This window comes from Callionymus lyra, chromosome 8 (assembly GCF_982586985.1).
Source record: "Callionymus lyra chromosome 8, fCalLyr1.hap1.1, whole genome shotgun sequence".
NCBI lineage: Eukaryota > Metazoa > Chordata > Actinopteri > Syngnathiformes > Callionymidae > Callionymus > Callionymus lyra.
Genome location: NC_141825.1, coordinates 15,961,297 through 15,975,565, shown reverse-complemented (window position 1 = coordinate 15,975,565; position 14,269 = coordinate 15,961,297). Strand labels below are relative to the sequence as shown.

General features: G+C 39.3%; 1 protein-coding gene across 1 annotated transcript in view; it reads right to left on the bottom strand.

Moving 5' to 3' along the window:
- LOC148073819 (insulin-like growth factor 1 receptor) overlaps positions 1 to 14,269 on the bottom strand; it is an 83,337-nt gene that overhangs the window by 61,362 nt on the left and 7,706 nt on the right. Inside the window, exon 2 of the mRNA XM_087797975.1 lies at positions 10,180 to 10,737. Coding sequence (XP_087654101.1) covers positions 10,180 to 10,737 — 558 coding nt within the window. The remainder of the gene's footprint in view (positions 1 to 10,179; positions 10,738 to 14,269) is intronic.

Genomic DNA, 14,269 nt, shown 5'->3' with positions numbered 1-14,269 from the left:
TATTATATTCTGACACTATTATTTAGGGACCAAATTAGTACGATCTTAAAAACATTTTGCTATGTTTTGTCAGTATTATTTAGGGGCTACATTATCCTATTTTAAAATACATTTTATTATATTCTGACAGTATCATTTTGGGCCAAAAAGATCCCATTCTAAAAAATGTTTTGTCGTGTTCTCTCAGTATTATATAGGGGCTAAATTATTACATTGTATAATACATTTTGTTCTGTCAGTACTATTTGGAAGCTAAATGGTGTGCATAAGCATTCATCCGAGGCTTTGCCGAAGAGTGATGGGTTGTGAAAATTCTATTTTTTTGTTTCCAACAATTATAAATACATGTTTGGATTTTAAATTATCCATTCGGCGAAATGAAAACTAAAAACACCTAAAACAAAAGCACCAAAATATGCATTACTTTTTTGGTCACAACCATAGGAACTGGTTGCATTATTATCAACCTAAGATACTTTGAACTTTGTTATTATCACTTCCATACCTACTCCAGAACACAATGAAGTCATGAAGAAGTAGTTCGGAGGATGTCGTTCTTAAACCTCAGTGTGTGGTTCTCATCAACTTCTTCCTGTACCTTGTGAAACTTCCTTTGTAATTTAATGACACCCTTTCATCTCGCCATTGTGCTCGTGGTCAGAGAAAAAGCAGACGGCAAACACTGCTGGCACGCCGAGGCCTGCTTGATATCTGTTTTATAGACACACACACACACACACACACACACACCCATTACTGTCGTGACTCATCCGGAGTCACTGCAGGATACAAGTAAACTCATTCAGTTGACTCTCAATGACTCCTGCAAAGTTCATTGGTGCAGCGTCGTCATTCAAACGTCGTGTGTACCTGCCGGTCTCTTTTCGGCGCACAAAACAACACAAAAATTAAAAGCGGTACACTCTGGCGTGCCCTTGGGAAGTGGATCTGCTTTCAAACAAACACACACATTCCTGCCATGTGTGGACGGGAAGGTAGGATTAGATCCCCCTCCTCGCCCTCTTACCACACACATTACTAAGGAGGAAAATAGAGGAGCAGTGTTTCCGTGACCTCACTGAACCGGACTAACTCTGCTGGCAAACACAGATACACTCCCGTCTCCGCCGTACGCTAGCAAACATCCTCACCTCCGCAGGAGAGTTTCGTCGCTTTTTTTTTTTTTTTTAACGCTGGACTTGACCCGAGCGCCCCGAGCAAATCTGAGGCAGGCAAGAGTATCCAGACGATATGTTTTGATGAATATCTTTAACCTTAAATGTTTCTTTTTCGGGAGGATTAAAAAAAAACTATCATAATGTTTATGTCTACCTGGATTTAAAGTCATAGATCACCGAAATTTCAGAATCATTTTTTACTCACTCACATATCGACTAAGGATTGGGATAATTTTGAGAGTTATCTGAACCCGAGTTATAGTAAAAAATGCATGTTTATTTTAATGTAGCTGTAGCACAGTTTTCTTCTGTATCTTCTGCCAAAAAGACACAGTTAAAACATCCAACTACCTCCCAACTGGTTCTTAATCCATCTTGTATTGAAGCCTCAATGAGAGGAATTGTCCCGGAAGTACCCCGGGTAAACATCGCAGGCGCTTCCAGTTTAAACAATAGACTGTGTGCGCCACAAACAAACTTAAAATATGGACTACCATGACAACTACTTTTAAGAACTATTCCTCTCATCGGTGCTTCAATACAAGATGGACATGACACACAAGCGCCACTGAAGTATTTGGATGTTTTTAAGTGTGTCTTTTTGAACCAAGATGAGCGAGCTCCAGTCTTTACATTAAAATGTATGTACATTTTTGCCTTTAACTGTAAAAAGAAACAGATTACTCTGGAAATAATCCCGACCCTTAGTCGACAAGGTGAGTAGAAACTGAGTGAAGTTTAAATTGAGGGTGATTTACCACTTTAAACATGTTTCCTCCCAGAAAATACTCCTCAAAAAGCAACAAGATGTTTATTAAGATATTCCCGGTATTAGCTGCCGTGTGAAAATAATAGAGCTAGTAAGGGAGGATAACGTTTGAGTAATCGTCGGAAGGCTGGAACACAAGTCCAGACAGATCGCCGCTTGTGTTTCGTGTTTTTTTCCGATCCCAACTGTAATGATGACAAAGTGCACTGTAATGACGACAGTGATGGAGGTCGTCCTCGTCCTTCCTGCCATGAAGAAGCAGGAGCCCCGCCACGGTGCCGGGAGGCCCCCGCGGCCCCGGCGAGAGGAAGTCGTAGTAGTATTCATGCAGATTTATGAATGAGTGGAAAGAGCAGAAGATGAGTCACGGCTTCCGTGAAACGCAACCAGAAGGCAGCAGGCGGCCTATCACCAGAGGCGCTGGGTGGCTTAAATAGGCATAAAGTTGGCCCGGGAACACTCTGGCGCACATTTAAAAGACGCACACACATTCACACTGGTGGACCGGGCTAGAAAAGGAAGCTGTGAATGAGGGACACCTGGTAAACTAAAATAGGAATGGTGTGGAAGATCATTAGCAGATATAGATATAAAAGCAAATTAAAAAGAGAAGGCGATGAGCAGACCAACAAAGCATATATATAATGGGAAGAAAATACAAGTTTTTTTAGTAACCTTCATTTCCTTTTTAAATTAAAATGGTTATTTATTTAGATCATTAATAAATACATTATTTTAGCAGTTATGGTCACATATGTAGGGAAAACAACATTAATAATGAGCCTTTTATTTAGACTATGTTGTTGACATTAACTAGCAGCTAAATAAAATGTCGATCCATACAAGTTGTCACCCAAATCAACAATAAAAAAAGTAATACCTTAAATGTTTTGAAAATGTAAAGGTGCACAAATATCCAGGTCAAGACGTCCTGTATTACAGTATTCATCAAGCGCGATGACATGATAGCCCTGAAGACGGGACAAAGTCAACAACGTGTCATTTGAGGCAAGTAAAACACCCAACAACCTGCTGTTTTTGGGAGGAATTCAGAACAAATTAGCTTTAAAAAATCCATACTGAGCAATTTACCTGCCACTGCTACGAGTCTTTTGAGTTGCCAAATGAAACAAATTAAATCAATGGAGCATAAAACCTATTTGTAACTATGTTTTCCCCCCAAAACGGTGAAGTTAGACGACCTGCGCTGTGAGGTATGGCCTGTACAGTTTTCAACTTGTTACCGTTGGCTGCGAACATTTCTCGAGAGTGACATTTATGAATGTGACCTAGATGGGAGAAAGTGTGGTAAAGGCCGGAGAAAATGGGAGCGAGGGAAGCATGAGTGAGTCACCGACACATACGTCGGAACGCACACAAATCCTGAGTCACTTGTGATGATTAAAATGTAAAAAAAATGTACACAAAAATATTGAAATATAAATTCTATTATGAAGTCTGAATTCAAAGACGACAAATGGAAAAATTGTGAAGTTTTCAATACAATTATTTGGAAATGAGAGAACAATTAAAATTAAATACAGTAATATTCACAAATATTTAATATGCCAATAAAGGTACCTGATTCAGTTCAGTATATCAACATATATTCATGTATTTAACTTAGGTATTTAAATCCATAAATTATACTGTATATATCACAGATGGTTTTCATAGTTAAAGACAAAAAAACGAATTGTTAATTGAGCATTTTGTTTGTTAGCTAATGGTACGGAGTAAGCATATTATAAGCACTTTTTAAAGCAAAATAGATCATTATTCTAATATTAATAGGTTCAGTGATGTTTTTTTAAAACGTGACCAATAAACTTAAAGTTAACTTGGTGTTAAAGTTAAAATAAAATGATTAAATAAACATTTCGCATCTATGTTTGCCATTCATAACCACTCTAAAAAACTTTTCTGGTTCATTTTTGTTCAAATATTTAATGAATTTATATACATTTTCTGTTAATTTAAGTTTCACATTTTTTCCCCCAATTAAACTTATTCATAAACTCGTAAGAGAAACTACGCAAACGGCAACATTTACCGGAGCACATGAATACATCATGAGACATAGAGTACGGTTAACATTTTATCAAGCTGGATCAGATTAAATGGATACTCGATCCTGATATTTGTCAACACGACGGTAAAGCAGTCTCGTGAGTCACAACTAAAAAAAAACAAAGGAGGCAGCTGTAAAGGGAGCTGCGATGTCTGCTCACAAACATGATGCTCGCAAGGTCACCGCCGGCTGAAGAGGCCGACTGTTTCACACATGTTGAAAAACATCCGTCTGGAGTTACCTTCAAGGTCTAGGCTGAACAGAGATCATCTGTACAAATGTGTGCTCGGGTACAAAGAAAGCCCGGGCTCTGTTCTCACTAGACCTGGTCCAAGACAAAGGTGAAGGGGTTGATTCCGTCTAGTGAATGATCCCGATCAACACATTACTCTAGCTGTGTAAACCTGTTTTTATACAAGTAATACTTTAGCAAAGTCGTGGGGAAGCACAATCAAAACAGACACGGCAGATTCTTTCTTTTAAAAAAAACACTGAGCCGTCTCCGCATACATCTGTGCGTTCCCCCTCTTTATCCCCTCAGCACCGCGATGACTAAACCAACAGGAATTTTGACCTTATATACTTAAAGGGGCGGTCACATTCCATCCATCTTGAGACTGCATTCCTTGCACCTTAGGTATCAATAAATCTGGTTCTGAGCTGAAATAAATCCAGCACAAGATTCAATGAGCGTGACCTCTCCGCAACTAATCCCCACATCTACAAGTCGGAGCTATGAAGGCTTTGACAAAAAAAAGTAAAGCGCATTAGTAACCCGTTTGACTCATTATTTTCCTTGTGTCCATATTGGCCATTAAGGACATTTGCACAAAGTGGGGTAAAACAAACTGATATTCCCATTGAAAAGGATTTCCGTGATATTTGGTCACACTAGAGAGGAGGTTATGCTCTCAGACTGAAGCTTAGCTACACAGCAAATAAAAAAGTATGTTAACAATCTGTTTGTTGAACACATCGTTATTAAACAAACTGGAACATCGCGATCTTTACACAAAACAAATGTATTAATTGTCCATTAAACAGTAGCCATTTAGAAAACAATAATCGTCTGTTTTCTTTCTTGTGTCCATTTGTGTTACATTTATTTCTTGTAAATCTTCTTGGAATGCAGCAACTTCAAAATAAACTGTAAACTGTAACATTTATTTGAGAAAGTAATAGATTAATAAAACAAGTCTATTCAAAAAAAACATAAATCTTTGAACACTGTCATAATCTTTAATTTGTTATCTTAAAAAGTAGCTCCAGCTTAAGGCAATTATGGTCAATTAGAAGTTCTTAAAATTGGGCAGAAAGATAATTTGGTTTCAATTTATTAAAATAGACATCGACCTTGTGACTGACTCTAAATTAACAATTATGACTATCATTAGTTCTTTAACCGCCACTCATGGAAAATTGACTGGGAAAATGCTCATAATTAATTCGTACAGTTCAAAAGTTAAATTTTCTACATTTTTTGGCAGCACGTGAATACGCTTGTATTTGGAAAGGTTGAAAAAAGTATTTTAAGGTGGTACTTTGGAAGGTTTGCTACTATAAATGAAAACGAGGATGGTAGTTAACTCGACACTCAAGTTGTGGCAGTAATTGGAATTGAACTAGAATTAAAAAGTGTGTCTGATTCTTTGCCAATTACTTTTTTAGTACAACCAATAGACAGTTCAATACTTTAACAGAAAAGTATCATTAAACAACACCATACGACAAGCGGGCTGTGAACCTCGGTACACGACCAATTTTCCTAATTGATGTCAATGTTTACACACTAGGGTCGAAAGACAAGATTTCATGTGTGATGCCTTCAAGGTCGGAGACAAAACGCCAGTCAGCCCGGCGCTGAGGGTATCGCATGTAAATACGGCGTCACATAAACCGGACACGTGAGCTAAAAGGAATTTGCAAGTGTGTGCCTCGCCGTGGAGCTTTGAAGACTAACCTGGACCAGACCGGGGCTGGACCCAGCAGCGTGCCTTCCCGCTCGCGAGTATAATTGTAAAAGCCTCTTGTCTATCTGGCCTTGGCTCCCCTCCAGGGGTAGAAGCCAGAAACAAACACAGGACCTGAGGAGACTATTTGAAGCCGGCCAGACACTTTTTTTTTTTTTTTTTAGTCACGAGATCCCCCGAAAACTGAAAGCGAACCGCGTGTAATGTCAGTGGATCCAGGGCCTCTGCGAACAAGCCAGTTGGCCTCCGCATGCGGTGATGAGAGGGAGCCTCCGCCGAGTAAACACTGGAGAGATATCTGATGTTAACAGCCCCTGATAAGCACTGCGGGGGAAAAAAAAAAGAAAAAAGAGTGAAGTGAAAATGGAGAGAGGAAACACCAGCGCAACGACTGACAAGGACAATCAAGAGTCGGGGGGGTGGAGGGAACGGCTTCGGGGACGGACGGAAAAGCGAGTCGAGGTGGAGGGTTTGGGAAAAGACGGAAAACAAGAGAGGGGGTTACTGTGCTTTTACTCAGAGCTCACCATTGAGCCTGTACTTGACATTTGTCTGACATTTCCACTCGCCGCCCCTCCTCCTCCTCCGTCAGGGCCTCTCCTCGCATCACTGCCTACTACTAAAAAAGCACCCCGGACCCTCCAATCTGCTCGTCGTGGGCCACTCCCACTCGCAACCTGACTTTCCGTGTCCGACCGTCTCCCCCCTCGCCCCCCCCAGAGAGGAGCCACTCTCATAAACCCCCGGACTGTTGTGGGAAACTGTATCTGGTAAGTGGACAAACATGTGGAAAGAGGTCTTTTGTTGCTGCCCTGCGAGGAGCGAGGAGGCCCACAGGCTAGAGCTGTGTGCTCGGCAGACAGCGCTCCCTCCTCATGTCGTGTAATTAAAGAGGAGACTGTGCCGTATTGACGAGAAAACCACTGCATGCCCTTGAAGGAACATCTGTACCAGAGAAAAACAAGGCAATTATGCCGAGAGGTGGAGGGAGGAGACGAGAATCTTAAGCAGGGAAGAGAGCCGCGTCTTGTCTTCGGGAACCAGAAATGGCTGGAAATTCCTGGGAAACCTGGAAGACGATCCAGGAAATTGTGGAAATCACAATTTTTCTTTAGGAAAGGATAACCAATTCAGATCCACCGAAATGTGACACAGCAACGGTTACAAAAATGAAGAGGTCAGAATGGAGATACCAATGACTTTTGGGAAGAACTTAATATCAAAAACGTTGTTATCATTTTATTATTACTATCTGGCCTTGGCTGGTGGTGGAACTTTTCCCAGCAGGTGTCTGTACATTCCCTCTGTGCTGAACTGTAACAAATAGTTTACTACATTGCAGAGAAGGTACTGATATTCACAAATATTTCCAACAATGTCTGAGCATGACTCCAACTACTTAAATAAGATGCTCAAAACAGGCTCATTTATGAAGATATGCTTGTGCCTACGAAACTGGATTAGCATCATGCTAAAGACAAAAGAGACAGAGAAATTCTTAAAACTAAATCATCTTCTATCTACTAATACTAACAACTAATACTTCCACCTTCAAGTTCATAAAGTTATATTTAAAACATAAGCATGTTCCTGAACTACCTGGTAAAAAGAACTAGCATTATGCTAGTAGGTAAAATGTTAAAACATTCAAACAAACAAACATTCAACTTTTATATTATTCTCTTTATTGATTTCATGGGTAGTAACTTGTTGTTGTACTTGGAAGTACCAGCAAGGAGGGCATTATCTACAAAGTCGTGTGGTAGATGTGTATAATATACTATCAATATTAGCAGAAGAATACAGTAAAAGAACGAGAGGTTATCAAGAAGCTGTTAGTAATCCCTTTGATGACACTTCCTGAGTAGCAAAGCCTTATTGCTGTCTTTATTTAGATTAAAAGACCATAATAGATCATAGACAATATTGTTTTTGCATTGACTAGCTATTGTTTACAGTAGGCGTCACTACAACAGAGAGCCTAGCTAAAACTTGCTATTGTGGTGCTAGCATGCAAATATGTAAAGATAGCAACATCCATTAAAACTCTCATTATTTCCAATTTATTTGTAAAAAAAAAAAAATAAGATTGTGTGCAGCTACTAATAATATATTAACATGACACAATCTGGTTTGAAGCTTAGCATCAATATTAGCAGAAGGCTACGATAATCTAGACGTGTAGAAACAACTTTGGCAAAACACCAGAGTCGTCCTTAACCTGCTTATCCGTATTCAATGCACCCATTCTCCCCCTAATGGCCAACAATAGCAACTAAATTGAAATCAAAAGCTACTCGAGTAAACCCTCTGCTTAAACTGGATTAATGGCGTTCTAAATACAAGCGAGGTAAACAGAGTTGTTTCTATGGAGTCAGAGGGAAGACATGTTGTCTCGCACGGACCATGAAGACACTCCATTTCTGGTTATTCGCCGCCTTTTGTCGGACGACTTCAAGGCCTCGGTGGAGAGCGTTTGCCATGACCTCCGCCTCGGGGAAGTCAACTGGTTCAAACAATTACCCGGCTCTGGGTCTGAAGCCTGACGTGAGAGCAGGCTTCACTGTATAATGCTACATAAGTATCCCCCGTGGGAGCAACAGATGTGACTGCGGAGGTCACGTCAACACTGCAGCTGACTCCAGGTTCCAAAACCAAACATTGTTTTTTTGAACACGCAGGGACCTCTGGAATCAATACGAGGCAAACAAACAGCGAAAAAAAACAGATGATCTTATGAGATAGTTTGTGTTCCCCGACTTGATTTCCATCATTTGTTCCGAGGGGTCTCTGGGCTGGAGGAACAGTGGCGTCTCCTGACCATGGGAGCGGTAAACAGGTTTTCAATAGACGAGGCTTACGGGAGGATTTTCCCATCATTATTTCACGCACTCGTGAGAGAACAGCGCGCACACTAAAACAATAACAGTATCATTCTCGGAGGGAACTGGATGTCCAGCGTGGAACTTTTTTTTTTTTGGTCGACTATCACGACATGTTTGTGAGCAGACAATGGATTCTGGAAAACATGGTTGCTGTGATAACGGTCAATTAAAATTCCTCTCGGCGAGTCACTCATCACACTTCATTAAAAATTAAAGGAATAAGAGAGACTGTTTAACATCCTGTTCCTTGGAGTAATCTATATAAAAAGGTTCTTCCAGGCCGTGGTCATTAAATTCCTATTTTGGCTCCATGTTGTTTTTTTAATAGATTTTATAGTGTTAGATTTTCTAAATGTATACTACAATATATAAATACATTTAATAATATATTTTGTATTATATATGGACCATAGTTTTAACAGTGTTATTAATTTTGTTTTATTCAGTTTTCCTTTTTAAAAAAAAATTAAATCCAGCATTAAACGAGTGTCATAAATAATTAAATATCTTCCGTTTTTCTATTTGTTTAACCCATATTTCAAATTCAACAGTTTAGTTTAAGGGTGATACTTAATATTTGAATGAGACCTTATTAATTAAATAATCCATCTGGGCTATTTGCTATACTGCATGAAAAGGTACTTTTAATACTCCTGTTTGAGGTTTTGCATCATAAGTATTACATTAAAATATTAGTCATTTCTTTTTTTACAATTTGAGAACATGTCAAATAAAATGATAGAATACATTTGGCAACCATCAGAAAAAAAGAAAACTGTGAGTCTAAATGGCTGCGACTATATGACCCTGATGTGAACTGTTTTTCCAGAGACATGACCCCTGCACTGGGCCAGAGTCAAACCGAGATGACCCTCCCCCAGATTCTTCAATATACGCCTTTTCATAAATTGTGAAAAGTCCCTAAGGCAAATATTTAACCGAAATGGTCCAGACAGGTAGACTAGCTCGTTTCTTGGCAGAGATTCGTCGACCTCAACTGAGTACGTCTTTCTAATACCCGGGGCTCTATATTGCAGCCATCCCTCACTCCATAAATAGCCCGATCTAAAGACCGGGTCCCTATAATGAACAGAAAGGAGATGTTTGCACTGGCCCGTGGACAATCCTGCGACCTGATGGAAACGACGGATAAACACTGCAAAGATTCATGGGATTTGTTTCGCCGGTGGACAATTTGGGAATGTTTGTGAGAATGGAAACCCACCTACGTGGATCAAAGGCACATCTGTACTCGGTGTACCCGCACAAGTCTACACTTAAATCGACTGGACGAGAGCCACCTTACCTTTCTGACACTGGTTGGACGTCCAGCAGCGGTACTCCTGTTTGTTATTGAACATGGGCTGCTTGCAAAAAGGGTCCTTCTGCATGATGCCAGGGCAGACGTTGGCACACTCCTTGGCCTTTTTATTTCCACTTATTATGTTGTTGGACTCGGCGTCCATGATGAGCGACCAGTCCACCGAGTCCAGGTAGCAGAGCTCCGGGTTCTTCTCGATCCGGAGCGCCCCGCGCGTGATGTTCCTCAGGTTGTACAGGCCGATGTCCTTCAGGCTGGTCATCTCGTAGATCACCAGCGCGTAGTTGTAGAAGAGGTTGCGTCCTCGGATCACCCTCAGGTTTGGGAAGAGAACGCTGAGGCTGTCCAGGCCCGCGACCCGGAACAGCAGCAGGTAGTCGGTGATGACGGTCAGTTTGGGGAAGCTGAGGGAGCGGAAGACTTCCTGGTGCAAGTGGTTGGTCTTGATGAGCAGGATCTGAAGGAAGCCCTCCACCACCGTGCAGTTCTCCAGACGCTTGAACTCACTGATGTCATTCCGGATGTCGATGCTGGGGCCACAGACTGTGGAGACAAACGAGAAGTTGTTTTAAAAAGCTACATAATAGCATTTAACCATCACAGTGTTCATCGTAGTGTGTTTAAAACACCCCAAGATCTGTTAAACACGGACATTAAAACACAAATAAAGCTTGCAACACAATTCTCTCAATAAACCTTTAGCTGACATATGTATCATTTTGGGTTGGTTAGTTGAATAGAGAACAACAAACCAACCTTATATATATATAATTAGCACATCAAATTTGTTGTGCACAATTCCTGATGGAAAATATCCCTTTGAATTACATAATTTAACAGTATACTCATGTGATTCTGGATAAAGACAGAAAAGATGTTCGTACCCTGCAGTGGTATTGAAACACAACCGGAAAAACTGGGAGTGCCACTGACTTATAAAAGGTGTCAGACAGAAGGTTCCGCTCCAGGAGAAGTAGGAAGTGATCGTAACTCAAACAAAATAAAAAAGGTACCAAATATTCAGGAATAATAAGTACATAATTGAAATATAAATAAAGATGACTTTTAAGAAATGGCAACTTGTCGTTTTGTGTCAAATCTTTATTTCAAGTAAGACTGAATTCAATTAAAAAATAAAAGCTCTGTTCATTTAACCCTTTGTTGACCGCGCCGCCGACACAATTTGAAATACACATTTCTTTATTAAAGGTTTATTTGACCTAGAAAAGTTCAAACCCGTCCGAAAGAATAAAACTGGAGCTCAGTGCTCATAAAGCCGTCATTACAGTCTTTACATTTATCTGGACAAGCATCAGGAGTTACAATAACTGGTGCAATAAAAACATATTCTGAAAACGGAAAAGAGGCTGAAATGGTGCAGTTTTATTGGCCCCATCCCAGTTAGTCAACATAACATAGACTACTTTGTCGAGGTGTAGCTAGCCAATAGACATTTGTCTAGCTGATCTAAATTATTTAATAACCATTATTACATTGAATATAAACCATGGACTGATGACAAAGATAAGAGGATTCACTTCTTGTCGTTTTTGGACATTACGGAATCATAACTTGAGTAAGAAAAATAAGAACTTAATGTTTTTACAAGTGTAACAAGCGATGTTTTTGTAAAGATGTTGACATAAATATTAAGCTTAATACTTTCAATCATATATTAAATATATGTTTATTTGTATAGAGTACATGTCGGAGCACTAGATGTAATATAAAATGAGGACAAGGTGTCTTTATGTCAAGTCTTCTTGCAAAAACACTGCAGTTTCTCAGCAAGATATTTTTCAGTGGCCTCAGATAACCTGCGTCCATGACTCCACGTGCTCGTACGAAAAGTGCCTGAAACCACAGCCTTCCTGAGGGACAGCCCATCGGGCCAGGCGAGGTTTAAACATAAACAGTATTTATTATTGATGAGGATCGACCGAGCGATAATTCCAGCGATCGGTTGAGACGCACGAAGATCAATATCAGCCGATAGTCTCGTCGTGTGCACGAGAGACGTTATTTAAACGGACCCGACCTACATCGACAGTTTTAAAAGCAACCTAAGGATGAATAGGCGAGTCATTGTCTGACTCAGTAAGACGGTTTACTTAACAATGACTCAGAAGTGCTACTCTGAGCTTCGAAGCTGCCTTCAGGCAACTAAAAATCTACTGTAAATGACAATAACAAGCCAGTTATATTCTTTTTTTTAACGTGTTGCTGTAGTTGTTATTTGATCCAAGATTAAGCAGAAATAAAAGAAGGCATACAAGAGAAGGAGTGGAAACTTTGACTGTGTTTTTTCAACTCAATTTAGGTCTTAAATGCGAACATGCATTTTTCATAGTTAGTAAACACGTGTTTAATAAGATGTTAATAACAGGGTTGTCAAACTTAATCACACAAGGGACCAATATTTCAACGGTCGTCAAAGCCAGAGGCAGAATTGAATCAACATTTATAAAGAGTCTACGACTGGTCATGTTTTATAGAAAAACATCAGACTGTACACAATACAATATCCTTTTTCTTACATTAAAAGAAATGTAAATAATCTTAAGAGTTTTTTTTCCCTTAAAGGACAATCTCATCATGGTTTTTCTTTTCATTTGCTTGTTAGAAAATATTTTGTAAAAAGAGTCACGTAGACCAAACATGGATGCATGACTGGTTCACCTTAAAAGTAGAAAAACTAGAAAATAATTTGAATCAACTATATTGACTTTTCGTGGGTTGAGTTACACAGCAGCCTTCTTTTTGCCCCTGGTAGAGTTTTCCACATCATTGTTTAATAAAGTACCCAATTTTATTATTATGTTATTTATAAAACTTTTGTCATTTTAAGCAAATGTCAATGGATTACAGAATGCTAACAGTAGCTAGTAAAATCCGTTATTGAAAAACTTGTGTAACACTATTATAAAATACATTTAAATACCTCTTCATTGTCATTTTGAGGATTTAGTTACACAGCCACCAGACACAAATGAAATACATTTAATCTCGTTTTACTGATATTAAAACCCGAATTACTAAAATGAAAGAGTTATTATGCGATAATAAAGTTTACTTACTTTATCAGTAAATGATGCATTTCTTACAATAAATTTCAAAAATTAAAGAGCTACACTTGAAACATGCTATTCTTTTGTGTAGAAACATGTATAAACTGTGAATGTTATTCATTCTTTTGTATATTAAAGCAATTGTTCATAGCTCCTAAGCCTTGGAACGATCTTCCTCTCTCTTTGTGCTTGATGGATCTACGGACTCTTTCAAGAAACAATCTTAAAGACTTTTTTATTTGTTCAGGCTTTTCCTTGATTTTCTGGAACTCCTGCTGTGTTAGCAGTTTTATCTTGATCTTTAAAGTATATACTTTATTGAATATTGTTTTGATTGTTTAAGCGCTTTGTGACCCTGGTCTGGAAAAGCGCTATGCTAATGCTAGTTGAGCTAGCTAATTGTATTGTCGTCAACAACCTTATATAGAACATGATAACACTGCTTTAGAAAAAAATAATCGAAATGCCTCTACATTTTAAAAGAACATACATTTTCACATTTTTAACATTTTGCTAATGTTATTATCTCATAAACCATCGGTGCAATACAACTCGTTCATCTAAAAAGTGACTTTGTTATTAGACATTTTTCAGAAATAGGGTCAACAATCGGCGCCGCGATTGCCTTGACATATGAGCTCCTTGGTTAAGCCTGTTATGTTCTTAAAGGGGCTTAGCACGCCGTCAAAAACACACACTGTCCTGTGCTCATTACGAGTGTGATCCTCAACAAGGTTCGCAACCGGCGGAGGACGACGACGAGACGGCGAGAAACATCTGAACCAGGACAGTCGGTCCGGCTCCTTAGATTTAATGAACTCCACAAAACAACCGACATCCTTTGTTTTTAACCGTTCCTCCCTAAAATAGTAGCTGCATTGTTTCGAGCCATGAATGGTCTATATTTGTCCCCATCAGGCTGATTCGCTTCTCTAAATTTAGGAGGGGAATGATAGCAGCGAGAGAAAGTAGTATTTGCTTTCTCCAATCAACACTAATGCCCCCGG